Source organism: Bos taurus, chromosome 2 (genome assembly GCF_002263795.3).
Source record: "Bos taurus isolate L1 Dominette 01449 registration number 42190680 breed Hereford chromosome 2, ARS-UCD2.0, whole genome shotgun sequence".
In the NCBI taxonomy this organism is placed as follows: domain Eukaryota; kingdom Metazoa; phylum Chordata; class Mammalia; order Artiodactyla; family Bovidae; genus Bos; species Bos taurus.
In genome coordinates, this window is record NC_037329.1 from 7,904,213 (window position 1) to 7,923,169 (window position 18,957).

General features: G+C 37.1%; 1 protein-coding gene across 1 annotated transcript in view; it reads right to left on the reverse strand.

The window, feature by feature from the left end:
* The window catches only part of GULP1 (GULP PTB domain containing engulfment adaptor 1), a gene marked incomplete in the record, with an annotated part of 178,528 nt that overhangs the window by 17,436 nt on the left and 142,135 nt on the right, over positions 1-18,957 (reverse strand). The window contains 2 exon segments of the mRNA NM_001079509.2: positions 1,883-1,956; positions 12,821-12,830. Of these exon segments, the coding sequence (NP_001072977.1) occupies positions 1,883-1,956; positions 12,821-12,830 (84 nt within the window).

Here is an 18,957-nt window from a genome sequence, read left to right on the forward strand (position 1 = left end):
TTTGCCAAACAAGCACAAGCACACTTTTGTCTAGTGAAGGTCACTCAGTCGTGTCCAACTCTTTGCGACTCCATAGACTATACAGTCCATGGAATTCTCCAGGTCAGAATACTGGAGTGGGAATCCTTTCCCTTCTACAGGTGATCTTCCTAACCCAGGGATCAAACCCAGGTCTCCCACATTACAGGCAGATTCTTTACCAGCTGAGCCACAAGGGAAGTTTAATTTTTTTTTTTTTTGTCTAATGAATTGTTAAAAGTAATGATTGGCTTGTCCGCCTTTTTTTTCCAAATGGGAGTGATATCACCTTGGAACCTTTTAGTATATTTCTTTAAAAACAGGAAAAATATTTTAAAAATATAAAAATTATGTAAAATAAATGGATACAAATTGTCTACTTTTATTTCTTTACCCAGAAAACAAGCCAACTCACTTCAATTTTTTTTTCTCAATTTAAACAGTAAATTCCACCCGATATGACATTCTCAAAGCAAAGTAATACATTTTAATGTCTGTGGCTTTGCCTGGTGCAGAGGCCTACCCATCCTATACAATAATTGGATAATCTCAAAACTAAATAAAGTTAGAGGAGGGTTGTTTCTCAAAAAAAAATTCTGAGAACAACCAGAGAGAATAACAATAAAGTGTGTTAACAAAATAGTGTTATGTTAAATTTACTTAATGTGATAAACATGAGAATTCTGCTGAAGGAGTTTTTGAATTTTAGTATCTCAGAGGAAACAATGTCTTTGGGGATGGAATGCAATTAGAAAAACATGCAAAGGATGCATGGAAATTATGTAAGGTTTTCTCAGGAAATTTGCTGATTATGAGTATGTGGAGCTGCTTACTGTTTATTTCTGCTTTTATTTTCACCAGTTCCCTGAGTCTGCTCATGGATATGGCCAGACCCTTGTGGGTTTGTCCATTAGTATGTCTTTAATGTACAGTGTCAGTGCAAAATGCTGCTTTGGAATGAATTTTACTTGTTCATTTTCAACTGGTGGGTTCGATTTTCTAACTACAGTAGATTGTTTTGTCTTTGAGTTAGGGCATGAGTCCACATTGCCCAAGCAAAGTAAAGGCAAGCTACTGCTGCTGCTGCTGCTGCTGCTGCTAAGTCGCTTCAGTCGTGTCCGACTCTGTGCGACCCCATAGACGGCAGCCCACCAGGCTCCCCCGTCCCTGGGATTCTCCAGGCAAGAACACTGGAGTGGGCTGCCATTTCCTTCTCCAATGCATGAAAGTGAAAAGTGAAAGTGAAGTCGCTCAGTCATGTCCGACTCTTAGCGACCCCATGGACTGCAGCCCACCAGGCTCCTCCGTCCATGGGATTTTCCAGGCAAGAGTACTGGAGTGGGGTGCCACTGCCTTCTCCAACAGAATGCCAATACTTATGAAATATTGCTCTTACGTTTTTTTTGTTGTTGAGTAGGGCTTCCCTGGTGGCTCAGAGGTTAAAGTGTCTGCCTGCAAGGCGGGAGACCTGGGTTCAATCCCTGGGTCGGGAAGATCCCCTGGAGAAGGAAATGGCAACCCACTCCAGTATTCTTGCCTGGAGAATCCCATGGACAAAGGAGCCTGGTAGGTTACAGTCCACGGGGTCGCAAAGAGTTGGACACGACTGAGCAGCTTCACTTTCACTTTCTATAAAAAATTACACCTTATGAAACTGTGAAGACTCTGCCACATCCGGAAAAATAATTGTGTCTGCATACTTATCATTAAATACGTTTCCTTGATCTAGTGGTATTCATTAAACAGCACATTTTTACTAAGACTTATCTGCCACAGAGCTATTCATGCTTTGAATTTTCATTGGTCTACTGATGGCCGAAGGTAAGTTTAGTACATGAGACACTTACTTTGAGGGCTTGCTTACCTTTAGTTTCCTTACAGCGTCTCTTACAACTTCTGTTCCTTTGGGCTGCTCTACTTCTGTGCTGCCAAGAAACTGAAAAGGTTCACTGTGAGACAGACCTTACTACATCATGTGTCATTAAATCATTTTGAGATATATCACGGGGTAACAGAATGACGTGATAGTAATTCAAATCCAAATCCAGCACAGAGGAGTTACTAATTTATATTATTTTACATGATATGAAAATATTAACACATTACTTAGTCACATACAATTCCATTATTCTAAGATTTCTTAAAATTACACTTTTCCTAAATAATTTGCTTGCAGATTTTTAATGGAAAGAAAATTAAAGTTATTTTGTTGGGCCCAAAGGAATAAAGTTGATCTCAAATTTAAAATTTAAAACATGTGAACAATTAAAAAATTGTTATCTGAAAATTTAAAGTATATACATTTTTTTCATGTTGTCAAAAATATATTTTAAAAATTTAATGTGCTTTAATGCAGTTTATAATGTAAATCAAAATTTTTCTTTGTTTTCCAATTAGCATATAAAATTTAAAAACACATTTTTAATACCTAATATACAATGCTCATCAAAACCATAAAGTACATTAAAAAATAATAAAAAAAATACATGCTCTAGAATTTTAAAGGATCCCTAGAGGTTTTTAGTTAAAACCTAACCTATCCTCCCCAAAAGAAAAAAGTTTGATAGTAATTACCACATTGTAATAAAATATCTATCCTGGAGCAATATAATACCTCCTAAACAGAAGACCAATATCGTGAAACATTCAAGAAAAATTAGAATTGACATGTGGATATTTTATTCTACAGGATATTTTAAAATAAATAGCAAATAATCTTTACATTCATTCGGTTCAGTTCAGTTCAGTCACTCAGTCGTGTCCGACTCTTTGTGACCCCATGAATTGCAGCATGCCAGGCCTCCCTGTCCATCACCAACTCCTGGAGTTCACTCAAACTCACGTCCATCGAGTCAGTGATGCCATCCAGCCATCTCATCCTCTGTCGTTCCCTTCTCCTCCTGTCCCCAATCCCTCCCAGCACGAAAGTCTTTTCCGATGAGTCAACTCTTTGTATGAGGTGGCCAAAGTACTGGAGTTTCAGCTTTAGCATCATACATTCATTAGACATATATAATTTTCCAAAGACTTCTCTTGTCACATACTACCAATCATAACACCAAAGTGAGATATGAATTCATCAGTTCTTAAATAAACAGACATATGCATGGGTACGTATATGTGTACGTGTGGGTGCTAAGTCATTCCAGTCATGTCCAACTCTCTGCAACCCCATGGACTGTAGCCCACCAGGCTCCTCTGTCCATGGGGATTCTCCAGGCAAGAATACTGGAGTGGGTTGCCATGCCCTTCTCCAGTATGTGTATATACTTTACATCAAATAATTAAGTAGAATCTTTTTCATGTGTCAACTCACAGAATGAAAAGGAACAAAATAGCAATATAAGAGTGTCTTTTAAACCACATGTGATTCCTTCTTTCATTCTTGAAAAAATAACAATAACTAAAGAAATTAGACTTTTGTTTTTTAAACTGGGCTCTATGTATTACCTTAATGAGAATCACCTAGGAAGCAGGTTAAAATATAACAATGAAAATTCTTTTTATAAGGGTAGAGGCCTGGGGAATTACAGTTCTAAAACCATCACAGGTGATTTCTTTTACTAAAAATCTAAGGAATAGACTTAGAAAATAGTAACAGGTCAGGAGAATAGTGGAAGGTTGATAGAAAAGCTGAGATGAAAATACAGGAGATAACTGCTGATCCCCTTTCTGATGAGCTCATGGAAAGAAAGTGAAGCTCAGAAGCATTAAGGCAAAAAGGTTTCAGTTTTCAGATTCTATAAGATACAACAGTTTCTCTTTCTAATATGTTTAAACTATGTCAGAAAACTGCTACTAGGTCTGGATGCAATATCATTAGGCACTATGTTTGCCCCAAAGTGATCTCAAGTTGGTTGACCAGACCTGCAAAAAAGACCAAAATAAGTGAAGAAATTCTCAGCTAAAAAGGAATTGAAAAGTTGCCCACTAAGATATGGATTGATGCTTTTGAACTGTGGTGCTGGAGAAGACTCTTCAGAGTCCCTTGGACTGCAAGGAGATCCAACCAGTCCATTCTAAAGGAGATCAGTCCTGGGTGTTCTTTGGAAGGACTGATGCTAAAGCAGAAACTCCAATACTTTGGCCACCTCATGCAAAGAGTTGACTGATTGGAAGAGATTCTGATGCTGGGAGGGATTGGGGGCAGGAGGAGAAGGGGACGACAAGGATGAGATGGCTGGATGGCATCATCGACTCAGTGGATGTGAGTTTGGGTGAACTCCAGGAGTTGGTGATGGACAGGGAGGCCTGGCATGCTGTGATTCATGGGGTCGCAAAGAGTCGGACAGGACTGAGTAACTGAACTGAACTGAACTGAAGATATGGAAGACAACCAAACTGATTCCTGACACCAATGGACCCATCACATTTTCTTCTGTTTCAGGTCAGTGTACTCAACTTTTTCTGTATGATATAATTACATGGGAGGTTTATGCAGACCAGTGCCTGGGACTCTGATTTAATTGGCTGGCGGTGGAGTCTAGGGCACCTGTGTATGTTAAAGCTCCCCAGGTGATTTTAACGTGCCACCAGATTTGAAAAGCTGTTTTAGATCATCCAGAAAGGATAAAGCGTCTAAGTGACAGGAGGGGAGCGAACACAATAGAAGCTGTTTAGTTCTGAAAAATCTACGGTGTAAACTGTTCTCAACCTCTCTGTATTTATCATATCACTGAGAGATTCCCCATTAGTGGTTGGTCTAGCGTTAGCAGACTGGGAGGTGAAAGCAAACTCTTTATAGATAAGTGATTAGTGAACTACAAGAAGTGTCTGATGTGTCGATCACAGACTGTAAGAGTTACTGAAAATATTTATGGAAAAATATTCCTTACTTTGACAGCAATGTCATGAGTCATAAGTGTTATATGTAAATACCTCCATATGGGAAAATGATGGAAGAACTCCAAGTACATTCTAAATGAATCAACCTCTTGTGGTGCTCCAGGAACCTTTTAATATGTTTCTTTCACATTGGCTTTAATTAAGTCATCTGAGGAATGAAACAGGGAGAAGCCTTCAAAGACTGTGGGAACTAAAAAGACATCTGATATGGAGCTTGCCACTTAACCCTTTTCTTCTGTGTAATGTTGGATGCACTGAATGGGAACAGTTTTAAAACTGAAAAGCAGATTATTCCTCATAATAGTTTAAGTTAAAAAAAGTCATAATGCTTCCTCTGATTAAGGTTTGTATTTGTATGCATTCCATGTCTATATAAAATATTTACAAGACTCTTGAATGTGATGCAGCATGCTGGAATAAACCCTAGGCTTAGAATTTGAAAATGTTAGAAAAGTCATGATTCTTGAAAAATAAGAATAATTTTGTTCTTTTTTCCTTACAAAATTTCTCTGAAGACCAATTGCAATAAGAGATGAGAGGGGAAAAAAAAAAAAAACAACCTTGTAAACTGCAAAATGCGTTATAATTATGAGGGATGGCCACTTCTTAATTTACTGATTCTTTGGAGATGAAACTAGAATTTAGTGGATATTGGTGCCTGCTCAGCTTTCCTTGGATCCTCTTTAACAGCACTGGGATCCATCCTCCAGCTTCCCCATGCTTTGCTGGTAAGGGCTCACACCAAGACTTTCAGACGATTCCCTTTGGTCAGTGAGGTTACTTTGCCAGTCCTGAGAGCTATAAACTTCTGGGAGTTTTCTGCTATCTCAACAATTCTTTAACCAATGAATGGTGTAGAAGTGCAGAGGGCCGGCCCCTTTGCTGGGAAGTGGGGCAAACTCTAAGGTGTAACATCCTAATGCAGAACTTTTCACAGAATCAGGCTGCAGCTGGGGATTCACTTGATTGCTTTCCCTCATCTGTCTGCCTTCCCATGTCCTTACTGGTTGTTCCTGGGAACACTTTCTGACAATCTACTTCCTCCCAAATCTTAACCTCAGGCGCTAATTCTGGGAGGAATTGCCTTACCACGCTATTAAGGGGTTAAATGCTTACATTCAGGAACACACAGTCTGGCACACCAACCCACAAACAGCCTAAATACTCTGGTCCTAAGTGCTCTCCAAAGGCTTGCACACAATACAGGTCAGAGGAAGGACTTTAGTTTCTGTATTTTCCCACTCTACCTGGTGTCTGAAGGGGGAAGGAAAAGAATGGAATCAAGCCATGGCCAAGGGGTTATTCATCCCATCTCAATCGAGCTGTTAACAGGCAGGAGAAACAAGGCCAGGGGAGTTGTGGGTTGCAAGATTACGCCACTGTAATGAGTGAAAACAGAGACACAAACCCAGCACGTCAGGCTCATCCTCAATACACTAGAGACAGAGAAAAGACCGTAAAAGACCCCAGAGAGAAACAAAAATCGCACAAAGGCCAGGAAATATGACATCAGACTTCACATCAGCAATAATGGAAGAAAAATAACTTCAAATTCTAAGGAAAAAAAGAAAAAGATTTAGGGCAAGATTACAGATTACCAAGAGGGGGAAAAATATGTACTAAGATGGACTAAAAATTTAAATTCCTGTGTCCCAGTTCTCCATAGGAGAAGAGGAAAGTATGTAAAATACAGCAAAGGAAGAAATACAACCCAGGAATCAAGGGAGGATGACAAGCACTACAAGATGACAAATTGAGGCACGATAGTTAAGCTGGTCATCCAGAAACAAAGAAGAAAATAACGAGCTGAAATTAGTTGCGTCCGTGAGTGACGCTTGGGGAAGGGGCTGGGTAACATTTTGTTGTTTCATTATAAATCTTGGGGAAATATTTAAAATGGACATAGATAACGTTGATAAGTGCTTCCCTGGTGGCTCAGTGGTAAAGAGTCTGCCTGCCAGAGCAGGAGACACAAGTTCAATCCTTGGGTCAGGAAGATCCCCTGGAGAAGGAAATGGCAACCCACTCTAGTATTCTTGCCTGGGAAATCCCATGGACAGTGGGCTACAGTCCATAGGGTTGCAAAAGAGTCGGACATGACTTAATGACTAAACTACAACAAACTTTGATACAATAAAAATTGAATTAAGCCCCCAAATGATAACAAGTTAATGTTACACATACTCATTTATTCCTTAAAAAAAAGTATTTACTATGAGTCAAGCATTTGCTAATTGTTGGATATATAACAGATGAAAAACGTCCCTGTTTTGGTGTAACTTACATCCCAGTGAGCATACTTGTGTGTGTATGTATCCAGGTATGTATATATGAATGTATCTATATATTTCTATATTTATATCTAGATCACAAACAGATTTCTAATACATCTTAGATTATATAAGTAAAAATAACACAAATAATAACATAGGGCAGAATATAATATTTAAGACTGAGTGATCAGGAAAGTGAAGTGAAGTCGCTCAGTTGTGTCCAACTCTTTGCGACCCCGTGGACTGTAGCCCACCAGGCTCCTCCATCCATGAGATTCTCCAGGCAAGAATACTGGAGTGGGTTGCCTCTAAAAAAGGTGACGATTTAACAAGACCTAAATGAAAGGAAGAAATGAAACATACACTCAAACACATTGAGTTTAAGTTCCTCTGAGGTGTCAGCTAAAGAAGCAGACTCAACAGCAGGGTATACAAAGTGGAGCTCGGGGAAGGAGTATTCTGGGTAAAAGGTATGGATTAAGGAGACCCTGGAACTGAGGTTTCAATGGAAGGACAGCGAGGTGTCAGAACCATGGCTTCCCCAGGTAGCCGCCGTGTTGTAGAGGGAGATGAGAGAGAAGAATGTTGCCAACAGAAATAAACGTTGAGGGAAACGGCAAGGAGAATCAAGAAAGTTGTGTATGCTTAAGCGCTCAGTTGTGTCTGACTCTTTGCGACCCCATGGACCGTACGTAGTCTGCCAGACTCCTCCGTCCATGGGATTCTCCAGGCAAGAATAGTGCAGTGGGTTGCCATGCCCTCCTCCAGGGGATTTTCCCAACCCAGGTATCAAACCCAGGCCTCCCGCATTGCAGGCAGATTCTTCAATGATCAAGAAAGTTAGATCCTTAATATTTGTAAGGTTGTCAGATCAGCAAATAAAATTATAGGATGCTGCTGTTGCTAGGAATGTAAAATGTTACAGCCACTCTGAAATATAGTTTGGTAGTTTCTCTGAAGAATAACATGAACTTATCATAAGACACAGCAGCTGCACTTTTTGGTATTTATATCAAAGAGATGACAATTTATATTCTTGTAAATATTTTTGAAATGATATTCACAGTAGACTTATTTGTAAAAGTCAAATGTCAGAAACAACCCAAATATCCTTCAGTGGGTGAATGGTTAAACAAACTATGGTACATCCATACCATGGAACACTATTCAGCAATAAAAATAGATGGGCTATTGTTACACACACAACCTGAATGACTCTTAAGGAAATTATGCTGAATAAAAGAAGTCAATCTCAAAAATTCTCTTTTTTGTTTGAAATTTACCCAAATAAAAAATACGGAATTTTTTTTTTTTAATTATCTTTCAGAAAATGGAACGCTGGTATGGTGAACACTTTCAACTCAGTAAAAGTCATTACTTTTATATTTTAGCAACTTTATGTCTTAGCTCCTCCATGTGGTAGCAAAAAAATAACACTGATGAGAAGAGAGTACAATATCAGACTGTTTTGCTTTATACATGTAGATTCTGAGTGCTATTTTTCAGTGTGGCAAAAGAGCAAAAGAAAGTTATTTGTTCCATGGCCATGATAATGGTGGGTACGGAATATTTTAAGTACTAAAGATTTTATCAATTATTTTTCTTCATAATTTCAAAGAGACAACATTCTTTTCAGCACACTTTGTTTTTTTTTAAGATCAGGCATTAGACCTTACCTAAATCCATGTGTAAATCCCATACACAAGTATGTGCCTATGCTTTGAAAATCTGCAAAAAATTTTTCTTTTTACTTATGAATAAATATTTTATTTTAATAGTAATGTATGTTCTCTATAGGAAATTTAGAAGCTACAGAAAAATGTAACAATGAAAATAAGCATCAACTTCTTTCTCATAATCAAGAGGTAGTTATCATTGAAAATGTAATATGCTTTAAATTCATTACAATAAAATTAGTCTGCCAATCAATCAGCCAGTGACAGTATTAGGCAAACTTACAAAAAAAAAAAAAACCCTCTTAAATTACTGTATATTACTGATTCCATTTTGGGAATTATTGTGTGAGTGCATTTGTGTGTTTGCATTCAAATTTTGGCTACTAGTTATTAGAAGGCTGCTGCTGCTACTGCTAAGTCACTTCAGTCGTGTCCGACTCTGTGTGAGCCCATAGATGGCAGCCCACCAGGCTTCCCCATCCCTGGGATTCTCCAGGCAAGATCACTGGAGTGGGTTGCTATTTCCTTCCCCAGTGCATGAAACTGAAAAGTGAAAGTGAAGTCTCTGAGTCGTGTCCGACTCTAGCGACCCCATGGACTGCAGCCTACCAGGCTCCTCCGTCCATGGGATTTTCCAGGCAAAAATACTGGAGTGGGTTGCCATTGCCTTCTCCATATTAAAAGGCTACTAGTTATTAAATTAATCCTAAATAATATGCACAGATAGAAATGATGTAAAACATAAAGGGACATTTAGAAGATATTTGACCATGAAAAGTAAGATGATAGTGATCTAAAAATGTCTTGTGCATTAGTCTATATGTTTAAAGGTATAACAATGTACCATATATTTTTCACAGATTTTACAAAACTATAAAATGTCTTTGGAAAATCATCCATAAAGACTTTGACAAATACTGAGCAAATTTTTATAGTCTAAAACTAACTATATTAATATATTCTATGCAAATATTTCAACCTATACATCTCTTTGCTCAGTGCATTTAGATACTTTGTAAATGTACTCAGCAGATATTTTAATGGCAGCAGTTTGTTGAAATTAAAAACATAAAGCATCAGTAAACTCACTATTATATACAAAAATATTTACTTTATAGACTTTCAAAATTTGAATGCCATTAAGCTGTTTCGTGTTTGGCCTAATAATACTTTCCAAAACTCCCACAACTATTTTTCAGTTAATTAAAATGACAGGTTCTCTTCCAACTAATCTCAGATGATGTCTGTAGTCATTTCTTCCAGTTATTTCATTGTATTCCATTATGCCTAAAACAAGCATTTTTCAGAAACATATGTGAAAGTTTGAGGATTACACTTTCATTTTCAAATATTACTTGAAATTGACTTTTTTTTCACTTGAACAGCTAGTTATTTTATGACTTGCTTCTCTGCCAGTAGAGAGCAGTGTTGGACATCATATGGACCCAACTATACTACCCGCTTTGCTTTCCCGAATGTTTTTAGTCATTCTATAAACATGAATACTGTAGGTTTTTAAAAAATGCCAGGTAAACAAAACAATTAACTAAAGAGTTACTAAGTCTAGCTGCTGTGAAATCTGACACTATTTAACCTATGAAAGAGCTTAACTTATGACAAATACACGGAATACATGCTTTGTTTATATCACATTAAAACTTGCCCATTGTATGTAAGATAATATGTTCTATAGATAATTATTTTAAAATTTTACAGAGAAATAATTTCCATTCTGTACATCATAGAAACTTAATCTAACATCAAGGCTAATAAATAACCATTGGTAGCATAACGACCAATGGATATTCTAACTATATAGGACAAAAAAAATGGGCTTCCCAGGCGGTATTTGTGGTAAATAACCTGCCTGCCAATGCAGGAGACGTACTAGATGTGGGTTCAATCCCTGGATCAGGAAGATCCCCTGGAGGGGGACCATTGCAACCCACTCTGGTATTCTTGCCTGGAGAATCCCATGGACAGAAGAGCTTGGAGGGCTATAGTCCATAGGGTTGCAAAGAGTCAGACATGACTGAAGCAACTTAGCACAGAAAAAAATTAATGAGAATGTCACTATCTTTGTAACCGGGGTTGCAGAGACTCCGACAGGATGGGGCTAATTTTCTTGGTATTAACTTGACTGCATATGTGTAAAACAAAAAACAAAAAAACCCCACAGTACTTAAACCGTCCAGCTACTCAACTGTACACAGTAGATAAGCCATATTTAATTTTATAGTCTTTATTTGGCTGACTTGCCATGTCACAGTGCCAAGCAATACAGGAAATATAATTTTTAAAAAGCTCATCGTAAAAGTCAATTGCTAAAGAAAGGTCAGAATCAATTGAATTTAAATCTATTATTTAATCTTCAAAACCACAATTCTAAAAAATAAAATAGATCCACAAAAGAAGAAAGGATATACTTTAAACTAAATACTCTAAAGGTTATCCTTTAAAGGATGGGCAGGATTTAATAGAGAATTAAAAAAAATATATTGGTGTTAGTATTTAAAAGTCTACTTTTTAAATTTCATTTGATATTTATTCTCATTTTACTGTAGTAAATTCCTATTAAATTGTATCTTGTAATGTCTTCTTATTTTACATGAATATAGAGTGTATTATTTTAAGAGGCTCTTGCTTTCAAAACAAGATTTCCAAGTTTATGCCAAAACAAATCTACTTGCTATAAACAAGAAACAGCTCATTGTGCACTGTGGAAGGGTCTCTTAAACCGAGTTTTGAATCACATGGTCACAATAAAAAGTGGTGAGTTTTTGTCCTGTCCCAGAGGCCCCTCGACAGTCAAATTTTCCTTCACATCTGAAGACTTAGACAGGTGGAGTGAAGGGCAGAGCATTCACCTGTGTTGTTATAGATAGACGTATTATTAATATAAAGACACCAACTTACACAGAAAACCAAAAGCATAGGCTTTGGATCCAGACAGGCTTTATAATCCATTTCCTCATTAGAGAACCATTTGGTTGTGGACTGTGGAGATATTATCATTCAGCTCCCATTATTTTACAGATAATATAAACTGAGGACCGAGAAGGTGGTCACAAAGCTCTTTAGTAGCACAGCGAAGGTTAGGATTCTAGCTCTCTTAGTTTTCAGACACATACTCTTCATTTTTGTTATTTTTACATAAAACAGAAACAGAATGAAGGATAATATAGTATGTTGCATATATATTACACATTTATGCTACATCCATTTGGCTAATTGTTTTATATTATAGTTTCTATCTACTGTGAGATAAGCTTAAAATCTGAGGAGGTCAAAAATACTTGGTTGGCTTAATAGGTAACCTGAATTTCCTCTACCAATTATTTATTGTATTTCTCAGAGCCTCAGTTTCCTTATTGATAAAACAGGGCTAACACACAGTATTTCTGTGAGAATTAAAGGAGAAAATGTAATTAGTGACTGTAACAGAGTGAACATGCACTGAATCTATGCTTAGAAATTAAATAACAGTCATAACAAGAAAATAAGGAAGTCGAACCCTCCCACAACAGATTATGAAGTAAACAAGAAAGAAAACCTACTTTAAGCCACTGGTAGTCAGATTTTGGCTACAGAGGCCTTTCACAGGGTTGCCAAGAGTCGGACACGACTTACCCACTGAAGAACAACAACAGGGGCCGTTAGAATTCTCACTAACCCATACAGAGGTGTATATTTTCCCTCAAAATTTTATTATTTTCAAACATTTATTCTTCTGAATTCTTATTGTAATTTAATTGCAACACAATCAATTACATAAGGCGAGGTGTGAGATTTTTAGGATATTTATGAAATATCGACTTGTGGATACTGTTGCAGTGTTCATATTGCTTTTCAGGTAGGCCAAGTACTTTTATTGCTAAATATATTCCTATTTTCTTTAAAATAAATTTTCTTGACTTATTGCTAGTATATGAAACAGCCTGTATATTGTCAACTTATGAAATTTTGGGTTTTTTTGTTATACATATACACATTATTTTTAGAATTATTTTCCATTATAGGTTATTATAAGATACTGACTATAGTTCCCTGTGTTATACAGTAAACCTTTGTTGCTTGTTGGATATCTATTTTTTTAATTAGGACTCTAGCATTCTACTCATACTAAGTCAAACAAGTGACTTCCTAATTTTCTTACTAAACTTAGTTTTATTTATTTTGAAAAATTTGAATCTATTAGAATGTAATTATCAATGAAGCAAGAATGCATTTTATTTTCTTCCTTGATATTCTTACCAATTTCATTTTCCTTGCCTACAAAACCATGTTAAATAACAGTGATAACAAGGACCCATTTCTTATTCTCAATTTTCATGGGATTTAATTAAGCTTTTGGCAATACTTACATAAGCCAAATATAATATAAAAGCGATACTGCTTATTATTCTGTGCTGTGTGTTGTGCTTAGTCGCTCAGTCGTGTTCAACTCTTTGCAAGCCTACGGACAGTAGCCTGCCAGGCATTTCTGTCCATAGGGATTCTCCAGGCAAGAATACTGGAGTGGGTTGCCATACGCTCTTCCGGGGAATCTTCCCAACCCAGGGATCGAACCCAGGTCTCCCGTTTTGCAGGCAGATTCTTTACCATCTGAGTCACCAGGAAAGCCTGCTTATTATTCTTTCTTTATAAACTTCAATAACGTAATTGCCCCAAAACTTCTTGTGTTCCTGAAATCTGTCCAAAACAGAAAATACTTACTTGGAGAAGGCGCTAACATTTCAAAGAACCCTCACATCTCTCCTAAGCTAAATTTATCTTTTTATCCCTTTTGGAGACAACATTCCTTAAAAAGTCTAAATTCAAGAGCTTTTAAAGTATATCCTCCAATTAAAGGGATAACCTTCCCAATATTTCCTCCTCATAATCATCGTTATTTCTATATTCTATTCCATTTAAAGAATATTTATTGTGTACCATCTATGTGCCAGTTTCTGTTCAAGACACTGGGGATTCAGCAGTGAACAAAACAGATCCAAATCCTTGACCTACTAATTGTACTGTAGGTTACAGCCTTATCTTCAAAGCCCAGAGAGGGTGCCACAGGTTTTCCTTGATTCCACTCTATCTCCAGCCTCTTTACTCAACCATAATGTAAATAGACTGCAATTAGAGAGCTAATTGCCTCAGTGGAGTTTTCTGGCTGTACTTGATCAGTTTAAATTTTCAGCCATGCGCACATGGCTTCTCCCAAGAAGACTTCATCCCAAGCTGAGTAGAACTTCTTCACATGTAAATACCACAGAAATGAGTGACCACAATAAAGGACTTTACTACTCAAATTGCTATCCTCCTTTCTCTAGGAACAAAAGAAAATATACTTTTTAGATCTTCATAGGCTGTGCATAGCTCTTTCAAGTGAAAAAGGAGTGTCGGCTAATGATACTCTTGTAGTGCAGATTTATTTCTTTCTTTCAGCAGACTTTCTGTCAATGATTAACATGGTCTGATCAGTTTGTGAAGCACTGTTGAGTGTAGATGTGCTGCAGTGGTACAAGCAAGGAAGACCGGATCCTGCCCCCATGAGGTCTTACCTCATAGATTTCAAACACATACAAGGAAAGACAGAGACAACAAAGAACAAAACAAGCAACAACTTGTGACCTGGAACAGATTGAAACAAGCTTAATGTCAGTGACTATGAGTGCACTATTTTATTACATTCCATAGGGTTGCCCAGAGGCATGAGTGAAAGCAGGCTCTGCACCGAGCAGGACTTCTTTTAATCAAGAGACATTTTTACTGAGGACCTACTATGTGTCAGGCACTGTTCCAGATACTCTGATACAGTGATACACAGGAAAGTCAAAGATCGTTATGGAAGTGGCTTGGTGGAGTCATGAAAAAGGGTCTTAGAACCACATGGACACTAGTTATGAATTCTGGCTCTGCCATTCATAGGTATATGAGTCTTAACATCTCTCTGAGCAGCAGCATCTTCTTTCATAAAATGCAGATAAATATCCCTATACTTATAAATGTTGTTGTTGTTCAGGTTCTCAGTTGTGTCCAACTCTTTGCAACCCCATGGACTACAGCATGCCAGGCTTCCTTGTCTTTCACTATCTCCTGGAGTTGCCTCAAAATCATATCCTTTGAGTCAGTGATGCCATCCGACCATCTTGTCCTCTGTCATCCCCTTCTCTTCCTGCCTTCATCTTTCCCAGCATCAGTGTTTTTTCCAGTGAGTCAGATCTTCGCATCAGTTGGCCAAAGTATTGTAGCTTCAGCTTCAGCATTAGTCCTTCCAATGAATATTCAGGGTTGATTTCCTTTAGGATGAATTGGTTTGATCTCCTCGCAGTCCAAGGGACTGCCAAGAGTCTTCTCCACCATCACAGTTTGAAAACATCAATTCTTCAGTGCTCAGCCTTTTTTATGGTCCAACTATCACATCCGTACATGACTACTGGAAAAACCATAGCTTTGACTAGATGGACCTTTGTTGGAAAAGTAATGTCTTGGCTTTTTAATGCTGTCTAGGTTGATCATAGCTTTTCTTCCAAGGGGCAAGCTTTTTGTTTGTTTGTTTTGTTTTGTTTTGTTTTAATTTCATGGCTGCAGTCACCATCTGCAGTGATTTTGGAGCCCAAGAAAATAAAGTTTGTCACACTTTTGATCCATTGTTTCTCCATTTATTTGCCATGAAGTGATAAGACCTGATGTCATGACCTTAGTTTTTTGAATGTTGAGTTTTAAGCCAGTTTTTTCACTCTTCTATTTCACTTTCATCCAGAGGTTCTTTAGTTCCTCTTTGCTTTCTGCCATAAGGGTGGAGTTATTTGCAAATATGAGGTTGTTGAAATTTCTCCTGGCAATCTTGATTCCAACTTATGATTCATCCAGCCCAGCATTACACATGATGTACTCTGCATATAAGTTAAACAAGCAGGGTGACAATATATAGCTTTGACATACTCCTTTCCCAATTTGGAACCAGTCCGTTGTTTCATGTCCGGCTCTAACTGTTGCTTCTTGACCTGCATACAGGTTTCTCTGGAGACAGGTAAGGTGGAATGATATTCCCATGTTTTGAATAATCTTTTAGAGTTTGTTGTAATCTACACAGTGAAAGGGTTTAACATAGTCAATAAAGCAGAAGTAGATGATTTTCTGGAATTCTCCTGCTTTTTCTATGATCCAACGGATATTGGCAATTTAATCTCTGGTTCCTCTGTCTTTTCTAAATCCAGCTTGTGCATCTGGAAGTTCTTGGTTTACATGCAGTTGAAGCCTAGCTTGAAGGATTTTGAGCATTATCTTGCTAGCATGTGAAATGAATGCAGTTGTGTGGTACTTTGAACATTCTTTGCCATTGTTCTTTGGGATTGGAATGAATTTCCAGACCTGTTGAGTATTCCAAATTTGTGGGCATATTGAATGCAGCACTTTGGCAGCATAATCTTTTAAGATTTGAAATAGCACAGCTGGAATCCAATCACCTTCACTAGCTTTGTTCATAGTTATGCTTCCTAAGGCCCAATTGATTTCACACTCCAAGATGTCTGGCTCTAGGTTAGCAATCACATCATCATGGGTATCCAAGTCATTAAGATCTTTTTTTTTGTGCATAGTTCTTCTGTGTATTGTTGCCACCTTTTCTTAATATCTTTTGCTTCTGTTAGGTCCACACTGATTCTGTCCTTTATCATGTCTTTCATTGCATGAAATGTTCCCTTGGTATCTCTAATTTTCTTGAAGAGATCTCTAGTCTTTCCCATTCTGTTGTTTTCCTTTATTTCTTTGCATCATTTGCTTAGGAAAACTTTCTTATCTCTCCTTGCTCTTCTTTGGAACTCTGCATTCAGATGGGTATATCTTTCCTTTTCTCCTTTGCCTTTCACTTTTCTTCTTTTCTCAGCTATTTGTTTGGCCTCCTCAGGCAGCCATTTTGTCTTTTGCATTTCTTTTTCTTGAGGATAGTTTTGATCACCGCCTCCTGTACAATCTTACAAACATCCATCCATAGTTCTTCAAGTACTCTATCAGATCTAATCCCTTGAATCTATTTGTCACTTCTATTGTATAATCTTAAATTATTTGATTTAGGTCATACCTGAATGGCCTAGTGGTTTTCCCTACTTTCTTCAATATAAGTCTGAATTTTGCAATAAGTATTTCATGATCTGAGTCACAGTCAGCTCCAGGTTTCATTTTGGCTGACTGTATAGAGCTTCTGTATCTTTGGCTGCAAAGAATATAATCAATCTGATTTCGGTATTGACCATCTGGTGATAACCATGTGTAGAGCTGTCTCTTATGTTGTTGGACGAGGGTATTTGCTAAGACCAGTACATTCTCTTGGTAAAACTCTGTTAGCCTTTGCCCTGCTTCATTTTGTACTCCAAGGCCAAATTTGCCTGTTACTCCAAGTATCTCTTGACTTCCTACTTTTGCATTCCATTCCCCTATGATGAAAAGGACATCTTTCTTTGGTGTTCTAGAAGGTCTTGTAGGTCTTCATAGAACCATTCAACTTCAGCTTCTTCGGAATTAGTGGTCCATAGACTTGGACTACTGTGATACTGAATGGTTTGCCTTGTAAATAAACTGAGATCATTCTGTTGTTTTTGATACTGCACCCAAGTACTGCATTTTGGACTCTTTTGTTGACTCTGAAGGCTACTCCATTTCTTCTAAGGGATTCTTGCCCACAGTAGTAGATATAGTGGTCATGTGAATTAAATTCTCCCATTCCCATCCATTTTATTTTACTGATGGTTCACTGATTAGTTATAAACGAGTTATGAGCAAAATTATATGGGTAAAGGGCCTGACACATAGTAGGCATTCAAAAAGTATTTGCTCCATTTAACAAATGCTCCTACAGGGAAAGACAAATACTGTATGTTGTCACGTATAGGTGGGAACTAAAAATACAATTAACTAGTGAATGTAACATAAGCAGACACAGATATAGAGAATAAACTTAGTAGTTACCAATAGGAAAAGAGGTTAGAATGGGGTGGGGGAGTGAAAAGGACAAACTATTGAGTGTGAGGCAGGCTCAAGGATGTACTGAACACCATGGGGAATGTAGCCAATATTTTGTAAATGGAAAGAAGGCTTTACAAATTGTATAAAAGTAAATTTTTTAAATAAAAATTTTTTGAAAATAGAAATGCTCCTAAATAATACATAAGTACTGATTATCCTAAAGTAACGCTGAACAACAGGGTTTGTGATAATTTTCAACAACAGTCAGGGTGTTTTTTTTTTTTTTTTTCTGATTTTACAGATTCAACATAATTCTATTAATAGACTATAAATAAATCTACTGGGAAGCTGATGACTCTGGATAATTAAGTGGCAGATGGGGAAATACAGGTGCATCAAGCATCCAACAATGGCAGGGTCCTGGCAATTCCTACTGGGAACCAGAAGAATGAGTGGGTCACCCTGAATCTGCATTATCAGTGGGTCTGTTTATGTAAGGAGTCTACCTTGAGATCAGATGCTGCTCTGAGGACATATGCTGTTTTATCTCATTAGCTAATAGCTTAATTCTCTCTTCCTTGTTTGTGAAAGTGAGCCACTATTCTGCTTCTATTATCACAACTCATTCTTCCTGCTTTTGTTACCATTAGGTCAATCCTATATACTTCTAATTTAACATGATAATCCAGTTTAATTTTTAAGTATATGCTTTTTTCTTTTTGAAAACAATTTTATTTAGTTTTATTTTAAAACTTGAAGTCAATTAGCATTAATTAGCACAGATTAGTCTTCACTGTAATGCTTAATTGGTTTGACTTGATCCCTGCTATATGCTGATTTTATTTGATTTTCCTTGGCCTTTAAAGAAATCAATTGTCACATATTCCTGGGTGGCTTTTGAGAGTATTTTTCAGCTGCCCTTTGAAAATTATAATCCTGGTATTAACATAGACCTTTATGTTTTTATTGGAATACTTCTAAAAACTTAATAACATGATCAGTGACTATAATTTCAAACTATATAAAAACTTCCCTTTATATATACATATTACATTGCAGTATATTACTTTTCTCAGAAAGAACTATATACATTTATATTTGCCATAAATATATTTGATTAACATATGAAATACTTAAATTTACTAATTGCAGACTGCAAAACTGGTATTTGAAAAGAACGTTTACTTTATATG